The sequence below is a fragment of the Pseudonaja textilis genome, chromosome 5 (assembly GCF_049901715.1).
Source record: "Pseudonaja textilis isolate UNSWEBS1 chromosome 5, rPseTex1.2, whole genome shotgun sequence".
Classification (NCBI taxonomy): domain Eukaryota; kingdom Metazoa; phylum Chordata; class Lepidosauria; order Squamata; family Elapidae; genus Pseudonaja; species Pseudonaja textilis.
The window spans coordinates 73,145,905-73,165,681 of NC_141994.1; the positions used below are offsets into that span (position 1 = coordinate 73,145,905).

Consider the following 19,777-nt stretch of genomic DNA (forward strand, 5'->3'; position numbering starts at 1 on the left):
GTTTGTGACTACGTAGGGATGCTAGGCTGATTCCTGTTTTGACTCCAACCCCAGTTTGGAATGGGATCAAAAGTTCCCAAGTTTTGGAAAACGGAGATCGTATAAAGAATGAAGCCTCCTAAGGGCTGTTGTGGAGAGGCTGTCTGGTGTAACGGGTAAGGCACCCCCCAGGCTAAAAAGCAGGGGACCCCAAGTTTTAGCCTTGGACGCTAAGCCAGCTGGCTGACCTTGGGCCAGTCCCTTTCTCTCCATCCGAAGGGGAGAATGGCAAACCTCTCCCAAAAATGTCGCTTAAGAAAACTGCAGAGATTTCTCTCCAGGTGGTTGCCAGGACTCAAAAATGAGATAATAATTAGGCCGGGTGGTCTGCAACTTTAAACACTCAAAAGAGCCATTTGGACCCGTTTCCCACAGAAAAGAAAACCCCGGGAGCCAATAATTTAACAACCGGGGTGACTGGGTGGGCGTGGCCAACTCCACGTCACTCACGCCCACCCAGCCACCACCTACTCTGGTATATGGAGCGAGTCTCCATCCTCTGCCATCACCCTTACCTTCTCAGGCCAGGCGAGGAGCGACGGGGAGGGGAGTGGTGGGATCAGCCGACAGGGAGCCGCAGCAGAGGGCTGAAAGAGCCGCATATGGCTCCAGAGCCCCGGGTTGCCGACCCCCGAATTCGACAAGTCAGTCACAGAGAGCTATTGTCCGGCTGTGAGATTGGGGTTGCAGTGAAGCTATCTTGACTTTGACCAACCGAACACCTTGGGACAATTGCTTCCTTGACAGGTTAAGTGCCATCTACGGAGGGACCTACATGTTGAACAAACCCATCGAAGAGATTGTCATCGAGAACGGCAAAGTGGTCGGCGTGAAATCGGAAGGAGAGGTAGAGCGAGGCTCTTTTTTTCTTTTCTTCTTTTTCTTCTTCTTCTTCTTTTTCTCGGCTCCGGGGATGGGATGGAAACCAGGAGCTCAGCATGGCCTGGCTCTCCCTCCTTTGAAGGCCTCTTGAGTAAGCCCCGAGTCTTATTTCCTTAAGCGCCCCAAAGATTCTTCAACATGGAGTAATCGGTTAAAGATTGAAGATTGTTGTGTGACGTTGCCAACTAGTGCTAGAAGGGAGAGGGATTTGTGGAGAGGAAGAGAATGAAAGGAGGAAGAGGGGGAGGAGGACTACGAAGTCCTCGGTGCTTTCTGAGCTGGGTTGATTGCAGGCGTTTCATGACCCAACTAGGGAACATCAACAGTTGTACACGATACCGCAGTCAAGAAACTACCAATTCAGATAAATAATCAGTAGCCAACCGCCTAATTAAGGAACCTCCAAGAACCACCACTGATAGGGCAAGTCATTTGTATACAAGCAGAGAGCAAACCCCACATTCCCTCCTAGCGTTGATGATACTACCTAGTAGGGTCAGGAGATGTTTGCAAGTAAACAATCAAGCTTAGAGGGCACCAAAGTCTCCTCCTGCTCCTCCCTAGCACTGATAATCTTAACACACACACACACACACACACACACACACACACACAAGAAAAATCTCTTCACAAACCTCACTCCCTTCTAGAACTGATGATACTATCTAGCTGGGTCATGAAATACTCTTGTTTCCCCAAAAATATGACCTACCCTGAAAGTAAGTCCTAGCTTGATTTTTGCACGCGCGCCCAATATAAGCCCTACCCCCCAAAATAAGCCCTAATTGAGATCCACCCACTCCAGAGTGCACAGGTAAAAATTAAGCTAGGGTGGGGATTGGGAGGTGGTGGAACTGCCCTACTACTTACCTTTGGACAGGTGTAGCCAGGCCTCGCACCCCCCCCGACACCTGCCTCGCCGGCCCATTTCTTCTGCAGCCGGCAAGGCTCTCCTGAAGGCCTCTGGAGCTGAGAACAAAGCTCTGGATCGATCCTAAAGGCTGCAGAGGCCTTTAGAAAAACCTTGCTGGCCGCAGAAGTTCCTGAAGGCCTCGGACAGCGAAAAGGAGGCTGTGGGCGATGCACGCAAGTGAGGTTAGTCAGTGGATGACGTCCCCTGAAAATAGGACCTGGTGCCTTTTTGATGGCAAAACAAAAATAATTCAGGGTCTTATTTTGGGGGGAAATACAGTATCTGCAAGAAAGCCACCAACCTCAGAGAGCACTAAGGACTCCAACTCCTCCTCTCTAGTATTAGCCAGCACCACCACCTCCGCTCCAAACCTCACACTCCCTTCTAGCGCCTAGGATCTTCCCTAGTTGGAAACCACCAAGCTCAGGGATCACCCAGGACCCCCGCCGCTCAAGCCTGGCCTTTGGATCTCCTCCCCTGGGCTTGCCCCTACCTTCTGCCATTCCCCGTCCTACGGCGTTCTCGAACCCTCTTCCCCTTTTCCCTCCACCTCCCCTGCAGATCGCCCGTTGCAAGCAGCTCATCTGCGACCCCAGCTACATCCCGGACCGCGTGAAGAAGGTGGGCGAGGTCATCCGGGTCATTTGCATCCTGAACCACCCGATCAAGAACACAAACGACGCCAACTCGTGCCAGATCATCATTCCCCAGAACCAAGTGAACAGGAAGTCAGGTGATAATTTGGGGGAAGCACGAATACTGGTCTCTCTCTGTCTCTCTCACTCTCACTCTGTCTTTCTGTCTCTCACTGTCTCTCTTACTGTCTCATTCTGTCTCTCTCACTCTGTCTTTCTGTCTCTCACTGTTTCTCTGTCTCTCATTCTGTGCCTCTGTCTCTGTTTCTCTCACTGTCTCTCTCTGTGTCTCTCTATGTCTATCTGTCTCTCACTCTGTGTCTCTATTTCTGTCTCTCTCTTTGTCTCTCTGTCTCTCTTTCTCACTCTGTCTCACTGACACTGTCTCTCTTTCTCACTCTCACTCTGTCTTTCTGTCTCTCACTGTCTCACTCTGTCTCTCACTCTGTGCCTCTGTCTCTCTCACTGTCTCTGTCTGTCTGTCTCTGTCTCTCACTCTATGCCTCTGTCTGTCTCTCACTCTGTCTCTGTTTCTGTCTCTCTCTCTCTTTGTCTCTCTCTCTGTCTCTCTCACACACTCTGTCTCTTTCTCACTCTGTCTCTCACTTTCTCACTCTCTCTTTCTCACTCTGTCTCTCACTTTCTCACTCTCACTCTGTGTCTTTCTGTCACTGTCTCATTTGTCTCTCACTCTGTCTGTCTGTCTGTCTCACTCACTCTGTCTCTCACTCTGTGCCTCTGTCTCTGTCTGTCTGTCTGTGTCTCTCACTCTCTTTGTCTCTCTCTCTGACTCTCTTTCTATGTCTGTCACTGTCTCTCTCTCTCAGTCTCACTCTGTCTCTTGTCTCTCTCTTTCACTCTGTCTCGTTGTCTCACTTTCTCTCTGTCTCTCTCACTGTTGCTCTCTGTCTCTCTATCTCTCTCTGTCTCTTTGTTTCTCTCTCTCTCTGTGTCTCTGTCTCTCTTTCTCTCTTGACACGGTGTTAGGTTTGTGGCTTTGGGTCTGGCACCTTTGGATTGGCAAATATCTATCATGTCTTTTTTTTTTTTTTTTAGACATCTACATCTGCATGATCTCGTCCGCCCACAACGTGGCGGCCCAAGGAAAGTACATCGCCATCGTGAGCACGACCGTGGAGACCAGCGAGCCGGACAAGGAGATTAAGCCTGCCATGGACCTGCTGGAGCCCATTGAGCAGAAGTAAGGCTCTTGTGTCAGGATTCCAGCCATCGCCCTAATTATATCATTATTCCTGAGCCAAACTGCAAAAAAACTGCAAAGGATTCATTAGTGGCGATGTACATAAGGGGGCTCTGTGGCGCAGTGGTTAGAGTGCAGTACTGCAGGCTACTTCTGCAGCCAGCTGCCTACAATTTGGCAGTTCAAATCCCACCAGGCTCCAGGTTGACTCAGCCTTCCGTCCTTCCAAGGTGGGTAAAATGAGGACCCCGATTGTTGGGGGCAAGAGGCTGTAAACTGGCCTACGTCATTTACAGTCCCCTGTGACCCTGTTTCCCCCCTGGGTGTCTCTTAAACCAGATTCTCCAATTGAGCACATTCACAGGCTGGGTGTCATCAATCACATTCTCCAATTAAATACATTCACGGGCAAAAGCTCTGGTAGTTTAGCTACACTCTTTTAAAGATAAAGAGTTGGAATGGACTTCCCCTTCCAAACTGCTGCACTGCTCTTTCCGATTTCCTTCCTCTCCCACCCTCCATTTTTTAATGGCAACTGTTAGGGATACACCCTAGCAGAATCTGCACGGCAGGCAGGCAGGCAGGCAAAATATGTGAGATGGACATTTTTGTAGCTTACACTCAGTAAAACAGATACACTGTGATAGTTAAATAGTTTATTCCAGTAAGAGTTATAGCATAGTCAAACAGTCCATATATCATTCACTAATTCAGTCCGTCCAGGGATTATACAGTTGCAAAGTCTAGTGTCGAAAAAAAAGAGGTCAGTAAACTTACAAATATCAGTCCAGTAATATATCTCCTCGCAGTAGAGATATGAAGAAGTCAAACCTCCTTTCTTCCTCCGACGTTCAAAACTCAGCAGTAGGAAAACACGCAGTTAGCAAACCATCAATCCATCAAACCAGCAATCGTCAACAATCCAGCAGGTTCTCTTGCTCCCCCTTATGGCGGTTTCACAACCGCACCCAAAATTACATGCTTTGCAGTTTAAAGTGACACACACTTAAACTTACTATCATAGTTTATATATATTATTTTACCCAAACTATGTTAGGTAACCTTGTTATTCCTAACAGCAACTATTAAAAAAGGCCTAGGAATGTTTTATGAGTTGACAGCTGGCCTGCTGGACTTCGGCTGAGTTGGGTTGGGCTGGCCCCCGTTTGCCGTTGGTGGGGCAGTTGCCGTTCTAGACTGAGGGATTCTGGGAGGTGAAGTCTGCAAGCCTTAAAAGTCTGCCAAGGTTGAGAAATGTAGATTCCCGGGTCTTCATTAAGAGAACCAATAGGAAGGCCTCAACCCAGGACTGTCCAACTATGGCAACCTTTTAAGACTGGTGGACTTCAATTCCCAGAATTCTTCCTGCTGCCTGGCAAATTCTGGGAGTTGAAGCCCACAAGCCTTAAAAGTTGGCCAAGGTTGAGAAATGTAGATTCTCAGGCCTTAAGAGAACCAACAGGAAGGCCTCAGCCCAAGAGTGTCCAGCTATGGCAACTTGGAAGACTCCTGGACTTCAGTTCCCAGAATTCCTCCTCCTGGCTGGGTGAATTCTGGGAGTTGAAGTCCACAAGTCTTAAAGTTGCCGCAATTGAGAAACACACCCTTGGGAAGAAAGAAGAGAACCCAACAGCAAGTTGTGTTCAACTGTGGCAACTTTTTAACACTTGTGGAGTTCAACTCCCAGAATTCCCTCCTGGCTGGGGAATTCTGGGAGTTGAAGTCCACAAGTTTTAAAGTTTGCCAAGGTTGAGAGAAACAGATGTTCAGGCCTTGGGAAGAAAGAAGAGAACGCCCAACAAAGGCCTCAGCCCAGGAGTGTCCAACTATGGCAGCTTTTAAGACTTGTGGACTTCATTTCCCAGAATCCCCCAGCCCAGAGGTTCACAAGTCTTAGGGACACCCCTGCCTTAGCCTCAGGAGGTCAAAATGTAGCAGATTTTGGTTTTGCCGAACTCCCACCTGCCAGAGGCCTCCGACAGAAATTTCAATATAGAGTTTGATTGCTTATTGTCCCCTATGACTATCAGTAAGTGTTGTCCCTGATGATTCTTGACTCTTGGCGAATGTCTCTTTTTATGTCCACTGAGAGCATTTGCAGCAAGACAAATTCCTTGTGTGTCCAATCACACTTGGCCAATAAAGAGTTCTATTCTATTCGATTTGATTCTATTCTATATTCTATTCTATTCTATATTCTATTCTATTCTATATTCCATTCCATTCTATATTCTATTCTATTCTATTCTATTCTATATTCTATTCTATATTCTATTTTATATTCTATTCTATATTCCATTCCATTCCATTCCATTCTATATTCTATTCTATTCTTATTGTACCCTATGACTATTATTAAGTGTTGCACCTGATGATTCTTGACTCTTGACAGATGTTTCTTTTATGTACACTGAGAGCATTTGCACCCAAATTCCTCGTGTGTCCAATCACACTTGGCCAATGAGGAATTCTATTCTATTCTATTCTATTCTATTCTATTCTATTCTATTCTATTCTATCTATTCTATTCTATATTCTATTCTATATTCTATTCTATTCTATATCTATTCTATATTCTATTCCATTCCATATTCTAGTCTATTCTATATTCTATTCTATTCTATTCCATTCCATTCCATTCCATTCCATTCTATTCTATATTCTATTCTATATTCTATTCTATTCTTATTGTACTCTATGACTATCATTAAATGTCATACCTGATGATTCTTGACTCTTGACGAATGTCTCTTTCCTTTTATGTACACTGAGAGCATTTGCACCAAAGACAAATTCCTTGTGTGTCCACTTGGCCAATAAAGTATTCTATTCCTATTCTATTCTATTCTATTCTATTCTATTCTATTCTATTCTATTCTATTCTATTCTATATTCTATTCTGTTCTGTTCTATTCTAGCCACCCATCTCAATCAGTGTCTCTGAAGTTTACAGTTCCTAACGTTACTCTACTCTGACTATATTGTACGGTTATATAGCGCTTAATACTCTCCGTTGCTTCGATCCACACGGAGTAGAGAGAGTTGAGATACGGGGCTAACATCCTTAAGCAGTCCACGTTTGCAACCGCCAAATGAGAAAAGAAGGCAGCCACGTCCAGCAGGGGAAGTGGAATAACACCTGTGGAACTAAAGATTGTCCTGTTTGTGCCTTTCGACCTGGAAATAAAAACGGGGGGAGTTGGGTAGGCCCACACCCCTATTGCCCGAACTCCTCCTAAGTTGCTCTTTTCTTTCTCCTTGTAGGTTTGAGGGCATCAGCGACTTGTTTTCCCCAACCGACCTGGGCAGAGAAAGCCAGGTTGGTATGAAGGGGGGGGGGGGAGAGGCCCCTTCCTGGGGCAAGTGGGGAGGGGATAAATCCACCCCATTTAGGCACTGACCCTTCGGTTTAATTTGTGGTTTAACGTTTCTCATTTTAATGCTTCGTGTTACCATATTTGTCACTTTTAATTCCCTAAATTGTTTTGAATGATACTTTACGCTGCCCAGAGTCGCTCAATAATGAGGTGAGTAGGAAGGGAAAGGAAGGAAGGAAGGAAGGAGAGAAAGGAAGAAGAAGAGGAAGGAAGGAGGAAGATAAATGGAAGGAGGAAGGAAAAAGAAAGAAAAAAGGAAAAGAGATGACAAGGGAAAGAGGGAAGGAGAAAAAATGAGGGTAAGGAAGAAATGAGAAGGAAGGAGGAAAGAAAAAGAGGGAAGGAAGAGAAAAAGAAAAGAGAAAGAAGGGAGGGAAGGATTTGGAAAGAGGGAAAGGAAGGAAGGAAGGAAGATCTAGAAAGAGGAAAAGGAAGGAGAAAAGGAGGAAGGAAGCGGAAGAAGGGAATAAAGGGAGGGAGGGAAGATGAGAGAAGGAAGGATTTGGGAAGAGGGAAATGAAGGAAGGAAGGAAGATCTAGGAAGGAGAGAAAAAGATGAGAAAGAAAAGGAAGAGAAGAAAGAAAGAGAAGAAAAAGGAAGGAGGTAGAGAAATATAAGGAAGGAGGAAGGAAAAAGGAAAGGAGGAAAAGATGACGGAAAGCGGGAAGGAGAAAAAGAAATGAGAGGAAGGAAGAAATGAGAAGGAAGGAGGAAGAGAAAAGAAAGGGGAGGAAAAGAGAAGGGGAGGGAAGGATTTGGGAAGAGGGAAGTGAAGGAAGGAAGGAAGATCTAGGAAGGAGAGAAAAAGACGAGAAAGAAAGAAAAGAAGAAAAAGAAAGAAAGAAAGAAAGAAGGAAGGTAGAGAAATATAAGGAAGGAGGAAGGAAAAAGGAAAGGAGGAAAAGATGACAAGGGAAAGAGGGAAGGAGAAAAAGAAATGAGAGGAAGGAAGAAATGAGAAGGAAGGAGGAAGAGAAAAGAAAGGGGAGGAAAAGGAAAGAGAAGGGGAGGGAAGGATTTGGGAAGAGGGAAGTGAAGGAAGGAAGGAAGATCTAGGAAGGAGAGAAAAAGACGAGAAAGAAAGAAAAGAGAAGAAAGGGAAAAGAAAGAAAGAAAGAAAGAAAGAAAGAGGAAGAAGAGGACCATGATGCTAGCGACCCCCCCTCTCTCTGCCTTTCTCCCCCTTCCACCCAGATCTTCATTTCCCGCTCCTACGACGCCACCACTCACTTTGAGACCACCTGCGACGACATCAAAGACATTTACAAGAGGATGACGGGCTCGGAGTTCGACTTCGAAGAGATGAAGCGGAAGAAGAACGACATCTACGGAGAGGAGGAGCAACAGTGAGCGGGGGAGGGCCGGACGCCTATTCTCCCCCCCGTCCCTTCCCTCCCTTCTCCCCTCCCTGGCTCTCAGCCACAGACCAGGGGGCGAACACCCGCACTCAGGACCATTAAACTGAGCGCCTTCCCTGCCCCTCCCCGCCCCCCAGCTCCAATACTGTAAAGCCCCGTTACTTTCTCTCCTCCTCTTCCTCCTCCCTCTCTTTCTCTCTTTCTCTCTCTCTTTCCTCCCTTCCTTAATCATATCTCTGAGATTGAAAAGGATCCCCTTGCACTGATCCGACCTCCCTTTTCTCTCCCCCTTTTTTTTTCCGGCTAACAATCATGTGTCCATTTCAGCTTTTTGGGGGAAGGGGGTGTTTTGATTGGCAGGTGCCGACAACCCGTCACTCTTTAACTCTTTGCTAACTCAGCCCCCCTTTAAAAAAAATAAATTAAAACCTTTAAAAAAAAAGCCGGCCGGTCCCAGCGGGAGGGGAGAACCCGAAGCCCACCAGCCCTAGAGGCTTTCCCAGCCCCCTGGGCTAAACCCCCTCCTCTCCTCCTCTCCAAACAACCCTGGTGGCCTGCTCTCTCTCTTCGTCCCACACACCGACGGACGCAGCAGGGTGCGCTTCTCCTCTTTTCGGCCTTCCTGTCTCCCAGTCCCCATTTCACGCCAGCCCTAATCCTGGCATCCTGGCCGCCTCCGGTTGCCCATCCTTTAAAGCGGCACCTTCTTTTAAAGGAAAAAAAGGAAAAAAAAAAGTCCCCAATTTTTGTGATTTCTTCTTTCTTTCTTTCTTTCTTTCTTTCTTTCTTTCTTTCTTTCTTTCTTTCTTTCTTTCTTTCTTTCTTTCTTTCTTCTTCTTCTTCTTCTTCTTCTTCTTCTTCTTCTTCTCCTTCTCCTTCTTCTTCTCCTTCTTCTTCGATGCCCCTCCTTAAAAAAAAAAAAAATCTCCACAGGTCCCTGAGCTTTTCTCCAAACTTTTTGTTTACATCTGTCGGGACACAACTTTTGCCACGAGGCTTCCGTTTGTGTTTTAAAAAGTGCTACTAATAAAAGGAAAGGAAAGGAAAGGAAAAAATAACAACGGTGCAAGCACAAAAAACGGTGGCGTGGGTGACATCTCTGTGTGTCTCTCTGTGTGCGTGTGTGTGTGTGTGTGCGTGTGTGTGTGTCTTTTTCCACCCCCCCTTGTTTCGGGACTAGATCCGGCTTCGTATTGGCTGAACCGCAGCTCTCTCTCTCTCTCTCTCCCACCCACCCCCAGTGGTGTTGTGCTCCCAAGTAAAAAACCAGTTCACTGATGTCCAGTTTGGTAATGAAACATCTGCAAGAAAACCAACAAGTCCCACCACTGTTCTCCTCCTCCTCCTTTTCCTCTCTGCAACCTCCTAGCGCTGATGGTGTTACCCAGTTGGGTCATGAAACGTCTGCAAGAAAACCACCAAGCAAAGAGGGCCACCCTGGACCCCACAGTTCTCCCTTCCTTCCTTCCTTCTCTTCCTTTGCTCCTTCTCTTCCTCCTCCTCCTCTCTACAAACCCCACTCCCTTTTAGCACTGATGGTGTTACTTAGTTGGGTCATGAAATGCCTCCAAAGATACCACCAAGCTCAGAGAGCACCCAGGACCCCAGAGTCCTCTTCCTCCTCCACTCCACCAGCCTCCCTCCCTTCTAGCACTGATGATGTTAGCTAGTTGGGTCATGAGACATCTAAAAGAAAACCACCAGGCACAGAGAGCATCAAGGCCCCCAGAGTTCTCCTCCCCTCTTCCTTTTCCTCTTCCTCCTCCTCCTCCTCCTCTCCACAAACCTCATTCCCTTTTAGCGCTGATGATGTTACCTAGTTGGGTCATGAAATGTCTCCAAAGATACCACCAAACTCAGAGAGCACCCAGGACCCCAGAGTCCTCGTCCTCCTCCACTCCACCAGCCTCCCTCCCTTCTAGCACTGATGATCTCTAGTTGGCTCAGGAAACGTCTGCAAGGAAACCACCATGCTCAGTTCCCCATAGCTTTCCTCCTCTTCCTCTTCTTCTTCCTCCTCCTCTTCCTCTCTGCAACCCCCCTCCCTCCTGGCTCTGATGATGTTACCCAGTTGGGTCATGAAACGTCTGCAAGAAAACCACCAAGTTCAGAGAACACCAAGGATTCGATGTTCCTCCTCCTCCTCCTCCTCCCTCGTAGCATTGATGACATTACCTACTTGGGTCATGAAACGTCTGCAAGAAAACAAGTTCAGAGAGCCTCAAAGAGCCCGTTGTGCTGCTCTTTCCCTCCTGCCCCTTCTCTTTCCCCCTCCTCCTGTCCTCTCCACAAACCCCGCACTCCCTCCTAGCCATGATAAGGTTACCTAGCTGGGTCACGAAACGTCTGCAAGCAGACCCAAGTTGAGGCTTCAAAGACCTCAAAGTCGTTGTGCTGCTCCTCTTCCACCTCCGCCCTTCTTTTCAAACCCCCTCCCACACTCCCTCCTAGCACTGATGATGTTACCTAGCTGGGTCACGAAAGGTCTGCCAAAAAAAAAACAGCCGAGCTCAGAGCGCACCCAAGACCTCCACGATTCCCGTCCTGTGGGGGGCTGCTACACACATGGTGGCAAAAGCAGCTCCTGTCCTCTCCCGCAAGCCAAGGACATACCAGGTCCAGCCATGGTTTGTGTCCTCCGTTCTTAGAGAGAGGCCTTACGGCAGGGTGTCCAACCTTGACAACTTAAGACTTGTGGACTTCAACTCCCAGAATTCCTCAGCCAGCTTTGCTGGCTGAGGAATTCTGGGAGTTGAAGTCCACAAGTCTTAAAGTTGCCAAGGTTGGACACCCTGCCTTACGGTCAAAGAGGTCCCGCCTTAGGCCCGAAAGCCAGCGGGTGAATCGGGCCTGTCCCTCTCAGTCCAACCCACCTCACCGGGCCGTTGTGAGGAAAACAGGAAGGAAGGAAGGCATTACGATTTTATCTTCCCCCGCCTTGAGTTACCTAAAGCTGGGATGAAAGTAAAAATAAATACAGGTATTTTTCCCCATCTGCCAAACTCGCACCGTGAACATATAAAACTAGCTCGATACCCGTGCTTCGCTATGAAACTATGTGGTCGGGCTTAGCTTTGGGGGAGGAACATAAGGGAGAGGGGAACTGCCTCTGACTACCAGCATCCATTGGTATTCATCTGGCCAGTGTCCTGTCTGTGTGTGAGAGAGTTGAGGGCTGTTTGGAAACTGAAACAGAATTTGGAGACAGCAAGGATCTCAAAAGGGAAACTCCTCTGCTTGTGTTTTGCATTTGGAAGAGATTGCAGGTGTGGAGGGGGAGTGGAACCCCTTAGCATCAGAGCGTGTTAATAATAATAGAGGAAATTACTCTAAATGCTCTGAGGGCCATTTCGAAAAATCCTTTCTTAGCGAGTCCCTAGAAGTCAAGCGGGAACACACGAGCCAAATTTCCAAATTTTTTGACTTTACGGCCCTGGAGGTTTTGTGATGATGCACGAGGGGGGGTCTTTCACTTTATTTTATGGGAATTGTGCTTTCACACACGCGCACACACACGCCCAAATAATTCCACCATGCCTTTTCAAGTCAAGTTTATTTATAAAGATTAGTTACAAAAGAATTCAGTTTTCCCCCCCGAAAGACGGGCGAAAATATCTTACAAGACCCAATTTTTATTAGTGCTCCAACTGAACGACAAAAAAAAAAAAAAACCTTCTTTATTGCAATACCATGAACACAGCTCTCAAGAAAGACCTAACTCCAGAATCCAAACAACCCCCCGCCATGCTATCTACAAAAGGAAACAAGTGCTACTAAACTTGGATTATACTGTCACCACCCCCCCCCCCGTTCCCACCACCCACCCACCCATAAAACTTACCCCCTTGTAAAGGTAATGGCCATTGTGCGGTTATGTCCGATGTTTGTTGGGTGTGCAAAACAACCCCCGGATCCTAAAAGCCCACGAGACGCATGGAGCGTGGTGGTCATGCGCCCTTGAATGAGCACAATCGCAAAGGGGGTTGTGTTAAAAGTCAGTGCGCTAGGGGGGTGTCCAAGCAGGGCCACTTTTTAAGAGGTGGATCTCAACTCCCAGATTTCGGGCAGTTGAAAGTCCGGTGCACAGGGGATTCTGGGAGTTGAGGGCCAATGGATGGGGCATTCTGGGATTTGAGGGCCAATGGATGCGGGATTCTGGGAGTTGAAGTCCAAGGGATGGGGATCGGTTTGAGGCCAGGATGGGAATTCTGGGAGTTGAGGGTCAATGGATGGAGGATTCTGGGAGTTGAAGTCCAAGGGATGGAGATGAATTCTGGGAGTTGAATTCTGGGAGTTGAGGGTCAATGGATGCGGGATTCTGGGAGTTGAAGTCCAAGGGATGGAGAATTCTGGGAGTTGAAGTCCAATGGATCGGGGATTCTGGGAGTTGAGGTCCACCAGCTAGGGAATTGGACACCCCTGCCTACTAACAGTGCTGGTACAACACTCAACATTCCCCCCGCCAACTTTTGGAGTGTGCCCAACCACGGTCTCGTGTCTGAAGCGTTGGGTTGAGGTCAACTGATTTGTAACCCTTCAAGTAAGCAGTGGTTGGGTTTTGTTATTTTTTTAATTTTCCTATGTGATACTGAGCTGCACAATCGAGAGCCACGGATTCCTATGCATTGCTTTTTTTTTTTTTTTTCCTATCCAGAAAGTCAAAGAACATCCAAAAACGCATTTTCCTCTTTGAGGTTCCATGTTGTGTTTAAATAAAACTAGCGGCCCCTTTCCCAAGCCCCCTTGCCACGGCCCCCCAAAATCAAACCAGCCGAGGGAAGAAGGGAGGGAGGCCAGTCTGCTTGACCTCGAACGAGCGTCGCGGCGGCTTAATAAGAGTGTGTGGCACAAGAGTCTGGTGTCTTCCGGGAATGTCCAGGAATAATGGACAACAGACAAGTCGGGTTTGGCGTTGCGATCCCCGTCGGGTTGCAAGAAGGCAGAAGGCGGTTGATCCTGGTTACCTGAAACAAACATCGGCCACTGTTATCCGGTTCGTCCTTGACTTACAACCAACAACGGAGGCCCCGCACGTTGCTGAGAAAGACGTTTGCTAAGTGACTGTCAGGGTTCCGGTGACTGCCCTAATTAAATCATGAGCCTTGGCCCAAAGCTTCCAAAGAATTCAAAAGATTTATTAGGAGCCACAGTTTTGCTCCATTTTACAATGGGTCTTTTCACGGATGTGGAGAGAATCGCGGGAGTTTTGTTAAATTTGGGTCACACGGTTTAGACTTGGAAGGGACCTTGTAGGTCATCTAGTCCAACCCTCCCGCCCCGCCCAAGCAGGAGACACTGCCTACGCCAGCGGTGGCTAACCTTTTTGAGCTCCTGTGCCAAAAATTGTGCGCGCGCTTGCATGCTCACGCTTGTGTGCCAGCACCCACAAAGCAATGTGAACCTCCCCTGGTCCCCCTTACGCATGCGCGCACAATCCCCACCCTCTTACCTGCACTGTCGCCTCACAGCTGATTTTCGGCCAGTCTGAGGCCTTTTTCAGCCTCCCAAAGGCTTGAGGAAGGCTTCTGCAGGCTTTGTAGGCCGAAAACTAGCCCCGTTTCGTCACTTCTTGTTTTTCTGAAAATACCGGAAGTGACTAAGCGGGCCTATTTTTCGGCCTGCGAAGCCTGCAGAAGCCTTCCTCAAGCCTTTGGGAGGCCGAAAAAAGGCCTCAAACCAGCTGTGAGGCGCGCGCATGCACAGTGAGGTAAATTTGCCGGCACAAATGGCTCTGCGTGCCACCTGGGGCAGAGGTTCGCCATCACGGGCCTACACCATTTCTGACAAAGTGGCTCCCTCCCCATTAACTTGGTTTGTCGGAAGGTTGCAAAAGGGAATCAACACAACCCAGGGTTACCGCAACCATCATAAATATGAGTCGGTTGCCAAGGGCCTTTGAAAAGGTGTTCCATAGTGAGATGGGTAGTTAAGTGAAATATTAAATAATTACAATCAAATCATCTTTTAATGACCCTTGTGGGGTAGAGTCTGGGCAACTGAATGGAGCTAGCGAAGTGTTTACTGGCCGGATGCCCTTCCTGTTGCCAATGCAGAGTTTTATTCAGCAAATATAATTCTCATTGCACCCAGAGAAAGATCTGCCTCTACCCAGAATCAAACTAACAGCCTCCGGATTGTGAGGGGAGAGCTCTACCTCTAGGCCACTGCATCACTCTAAATAATTATAATCAAATAATAAATATAAAACAAAACGTTTGAAATCAAAGTGCTTTCTATCCCAGAGAAAGTTGATAAATATTTGCCGAGGGGGAAGAGACTTTTATCAGGGTTTTTTGTTTTAATTTTTTTCCCAGCATCCAACATCGGACAATTGGATCATTTTTTTTCTTGTTCTCTCTACACAATTTTTGTTATTGTTACTGTTGGATGGATGTTATTTCCGGGTGTTTCTTTTTTTCTATTTTGTATTTAATTCCCCTTGCTAAAATATAACAAACTAGCTCGATCCCCGTGCTTCACTATGAAACTATGTGGTGGGGCTTAGTTTTGGGGGAGGAAAATAAGGGGGGAAAAAATTCTGCCTCTGCCTATCAGCATCCATCGGTTATTCATCTGGCTAGCGTCCTGTCAGTGTGTGAGAGAGTTGAGGGCTGTTTGGAAACTGAAACGGTATTTGCTGTGTGAGCAAGGAGGAGACAGCAAGGAGCCTGGGCGTGGCTTAGCTCAACTGTTCTGTACTAAAGCTGCTTGGTGCTCTGAAACTAAAACTGAAACTCCTCTGCTTCTGTTTTGCATTTGGAAGAGATTTCTTTTCAGGTGGGGAGGGGGAGTCGAACTCCTTAGCATCAGAGCGTGTTAATAATAATAATAAATATAGGAAATACTCTAAATGTTCTGATGGTCATTTTGACAAATCCTTTCTTAGCGAGCACCTAGAAGCCAAGAGGAACATAAGTGCCAAATTTCAAGTTTGTAGGCTTTATAGCTCTGGAGATTTTGCGATGATGCGTGAGTGGTATTTCGCTTTTATATAAATAGATTTAGATATATTTCTTTAAAGGGGGGGGAAAAAAAGAAAAAGAAAGCATTTCGATCCAGTGTCGACTTCCAAAATCCACCCGCGACGCTTTTCTATTCCCGCTTTCTCGATTCGGCCGCTCTCCTCCTTACCAGAAGCCACTTCCGAATGGCGCCACCATGTCTTGCGCGGTGGTGATGAACTCGGTGATGTTCAGGCCGAAAATGCCTTTGTCCTCCAAGGCTTCCCTGCTGGTGTTGGCGTTTTCTGCCAGGATGAAAAAAAACAGAAGGGGGGGAGAAAAAGATTTACTCTCCTGGATGAACCAAAAATTCATCTTTCCGGGGCCTGTACCCATTTCACAGAAGGGAACCTCGATCCCAGACACATGAAAAAGCCCAGAAAAAGAAGCCAGGATGGCATCGGTCTCCAAACACAAGCAATATTTCAATACTTATTAAATACAGGTAGTATTTCGACTTAACAGTTCACTTAGGGACGGGTCAAAAGTCACGACGGCGCTGAGAAAAGGGACTGACGGCCATTTTTCGCGCTTATGACTGTTGCAGCCTCCCCGTTGGTCACGTGATCGAAACTCCCACGCTTGGCAACCAGTTCACATTTACAACGGTCGCTATGTCCCAGGATCCTGGGATCACCTTTTGTGACCTTCTGACCAGGGGGAAACCAGATTCACTGTACAACCCCGTTACTAAATGTACAGCTGCCGTGGTTCATTTTTAACAACTGGGGCAAGAAAAGTCTTAAAACGGGACAAAGCTCCCTTCACAAACGTTTCGCTTATGTAACAAGATAAATTTGGGGCTTCATTGTGGTTATAAGTCGAGGACCACCTGTAAAACTAGATAAAGGTCGTTCCTCTACTTACAACCAATCGCTTAGGGCCGCGATGGCAAAGCTATGGCACGTGTGCCACAGGTGGAACAGAGCCATTTCTGCTGGCACGCAAGCTGCAGGAAAACTTACCTCACTGCGCATGTGTGCGCCTCACAGCTGCTTTTCGGCCAGTTTGAGGCCTTTTTTGGCCTCCCAAAGGCTTGAAAAAAGCCTCTGCAGGCTTTGCAGGCCGAAAAATACGCCCGTTTAGTCACTTCCAGTATTTTCGGAAAAAACAGGAAGTGATGAAACGGGGCTAGCTTTTGGCCTGCAAAGCTTGCAGAAGCCTGCAGAAGCCTTCCTCAAGCCTTTGGGATGCCAAAAAAGGCCTCAATAATCAGCTGTGAGGCGCAGCGCAGGTAAGGGGGTGGCGGGGGGTGGGTGGAGATTGTGCATGCCCGCGTAGGGGGCGTGCGCATTGCCTTCTAGGCGCTGGGCACATAAGCAGGAGTGTGCAAGCACGCACACCATTGTTGACGCAGGGGTCCAAAATGGTTAGCCACCACTGGCTTAGGGAGTGTTCTCCATTACAGTGGACTTAGGAGGGGCCAACTGGCTTAGTGACCGTTTGAAGTGACCGCTTACAATTGACGTAGCTTAGGACCTGGCCCTTCTGGCAAAGCAAAGTCAAAGCGGGCGAGCCACCTTCGCTTAACAACCCACGGTGAGGTCATGAAATGGGGCGAAACTCCACCAATGTCTTGCTTAGCGATGGACATTTTTGGGCTCGACCGCGGTCGTAAGTCAAGGGCCGCCTCTTTCTGCAAACCGTTCCGGAATGAGGATCGGCGCGCTGGGGAAAAATAACTTTCAGTGTCTTCCTTAGGGGGCCCTCTCCATTTTGTCGGGGCGGACGGAAACGAGGGGGTCATTACCTGTGAGAAAGACACCGAACCTCTTGGTGATGTGTTGAATTTGCAAGTTCAACAGGCAGTTGAAGCGCTCGAATCTCGTGCAGGACCAGGAGTCGCACTTGTGATAGTGCAGGACTTCCGTCATGTTGGCCACCTGGCAGGATTTCAGGACCGATTCCTTGGTGTGCGCGGACAGATCTCCCCTGCGGGAAGAAAGGAGGCCAAGAGATGATCCCTCGGGCCTGGGCAGGGGGAGAAGAATTCCCCAGTCCGTCTGCAGCGAGTTCAATCCCGCTCATTTTCCCCCACCCTTGAAAAAACAATAGCCATATTGTTCATTGATACATCCATTAAGTGTCCTTTTTTTAAAAAAATTATTAAAGTTTTACAGTTTTAAAAACACATATTTACAATTTTTGTAGTGCGTTGCGACATCGGCTTCTCCGTATTCATTTACATACACACACACACACACACACACACTGTATTTTAGCTGCGCTAAAAGCCCCCAATACAGGAAACACAATGTTGCCAGCCAATCAAGACCAAAAAAACCCCGCTACAAAACAGACAGAAGATATTAGAAACACCAATCAAGCAGAACACAGCAAACTCCAAGACCAATAAACACAGACCTAGACTCCCAACCAATCAGGGTGAAGAAAAAACCATTCTGGCACAGCAGTAGGCTAGCCCCAAATTTAAAACAGAAACGGCTGTGAAAGTCTGACTCACAGACGAACACTATACAGAAGCCTGATGACAGATGAGATTCTGCCGAAACGTTGCTACAACTTTAAAAGCACAACTACAATGACGTGGGAAAATACCTGAACAAAGCTGAATGCCATACATGTAGTAGCGAAACTGCCCTTTCTTTACCATAACATCTACCTGATAATACTAATCTATATATATAGATCTATTCCTAGTAGATATAGATATAGATATCAATGATTTTCACGGGTACAGGTATGCAGCTCTTGGCGTGTTCGGGTCTTTTCCTGTGTAAGATTGAAAGCATCTTGGCAACGTTTCAACGAGGTCCCACTCGCCATCTTCAGGCTGATGCTTTCGGCTTCGTGCTTATGTGAGCAAAGCGTGATCGGAGCTGCCGTCTCCCTATATATACTGGTCGGGAGGTTGGCTGTGTTGTCATTTCTTGATTGGTTGATGGAGTTGATGTTTGCAGATTGGCCTGCTTTTTCATAAGAACATGTGTGGCTGAGGTATTGGCTGTGTGTCTATCAGCCTCCTGTGTTGTAACAACTTGGGTAATGGGCTGTGTGATGACCTTCTGAGTACTATTGATTTGACATCCTGGGTCTTGTGCTGTAATCTCCTTACAACACAGGAGGCTGATAGACTCACAGCCAATACCTCAGCCACACATGTTCTTACAAAAAAGTCAGCCAATCTGCAAACATCAACTCCATCAACCAATCAAGAAAGGACAACAGAGCCAACCTCCCCACCAGTATACATAGGGAGACGGCAGCTCCGATCACTTTGCTTGCACAAGCACAAAGCCGAAAGCACCATCCTGAAGATGGCGACACATACATACATAACATACATACATATACATGTACTGTATATACATATATTTTCATATAAGCCCATTGGTATATAAGCAGAACCGTAAATTTGTATTCAAGCCACAAAAAAACATGTCGCCCCCAAATAAGTCAATTTATGGTGCATTTTTGTTGGTTGACTGAATTTTTGAGGATTTGAACGTTGACTTATGCTGCAGATGGGCTTATGCACAAATATATAGATTTGGTACAGTTGGGTGCGAACCAGTGGGAAAGCAGAACTGAGACCAAAGGGAAGGTTCTTAGGGAGGTAGAAATATGGTATATACGGTCTCTTGCTTGAGCCGGGGGTGGGTGGGTGGGTGGGGTTAGACTAGAAGACCTCCAAGGCCCCTTCCAGCAATATTCTGATTGATCTCACTTGGCAGCCTCCTTCAGCTTCTTGGATTCTCGGTAGTGAAGGAGCCACTTCCACCTCCCGTGACTGTTGAGTTTCTCCAGAGTTTTGATGACGTCTTTCAGCTCCCCTAGAGAAAAAAGATCATGGGCCCCCCGTTAGTCCCCTTCCTCTCAGCCTTGGCTACTTTGAGACGGGTGGACTTCCACTCCCAGAATCCCCCAGCCAGAAGGCTTTGAGATGGGTGGACTTTAACTCCCAGAATCCCCCAGCCAGAAGGCTTTGAGATGGGTGGACTTCAACTCCCAGAATTCCCCAGCCAGAAGGCTTTGAGATGGGTGGACTTCAACTCCCAGAATTCCCCAGCCAGCAGGCTTTGAGATGGGTGGACTTCCACTCCCAGAATTCCTCAGCCTGAAGGCTTTGAGATGGATGGACTTCCACTCCCAGAATTCCCCAGCCAGAAGGCTTTGAGATGGGTGGACTTTAACTCCCAGAATTCCCCAGCCAGCAGGCTTTGAGATGGGTGGACTTCCACTCCCAGAATTCCTCAGCCTGAAGGCTTTGAGATGGATGGACTTCCACTCCCAGAATTCCCCAGCCAGCAGGATTTAAGATGGGTGGACTTTAACTCCCAGAATTCCCCAGCCAGCAGGCTTTGAGATGGGTGGACTTTAACTCCCAGAATTCCTCAGCTAGCAGGCTT

The 19,777-nt window shown here is 47.4% G+C and overlaps 2 protein-coding genes and 1 long non-coding RNA gene across 3 annotated transcripts in view; 2 read left to right on the plus strand and 1 right to left on the minus strand.

Annotated features, from left to right (window-relative positions):
- Positions 1-9,211, plus strand: part of GDI2 (GDP dissociation inhibitor 2) — a 40,455-nt gene extending 31,244 nt beyond the window's left edge. Inside the window, exons 7-11 of the mRNA XM_087935356.1 lie at positions 787-886; positions 2,396-2,567; positions 3,526-3,670; positions 6,935-6,989; positions 8,243-9,211. Coding sequence (XP_087791482.1) covers positions 787-886; positions 2,396-2,567; positions 3,526-3,670; positions 6,935-6,989; positions 8,243-8,398 — 628 coding nt within the window. The 3' untranslated portion in view covers positions 8,399-9,211. The remainder of the gene's footprint in view (positions 1-786; positions 887-2,395; positions 2,568-3,525; positions 3,671-6,934; positions 6,990-8,242) is intronic.
- A 2,673-nt stretch (positions 9,212-11,884) lies between these two features.
- On the plus strand, positions 11,885-13,161 carry LOC148125702 (uncharacterized). The gene is made up of 2 exons (XR_015743954.1): positions 11,885-12,573; positions 12,706-13,161. It is a non-coding gene; the product is annotated as an uncharacterized LOC148125702 (long non-coding RNA).
- A 2,372-nt stretch (positions 13,162-15,533) lies between these two features.
- Positions 15,534-19,777, minus strand: part of TASOR2 (transcription activation suppressor family member 2) — a 47,036-nt gene continuing 42,792 nt past the window's right edge. Inside the window, exons 18-20 of the mRNA XM_087935357.1 lie at positions 19,096-19,201; positions 17,158-17,339; positions 15,534-15,652 (exon numbers count right to left, since the gene is read on the minus strand). Of these exons, the coding sequence (XP_087791483.1) occupies positions 15,534-15,652; positions 17,158-17,339; positions 19,096-19,201 (407 nt within the window). The remainder of the gene's footprint in view (positions 15,653-17,157; positions 17,340-19,095; positions 19,202-19,777) is intronic.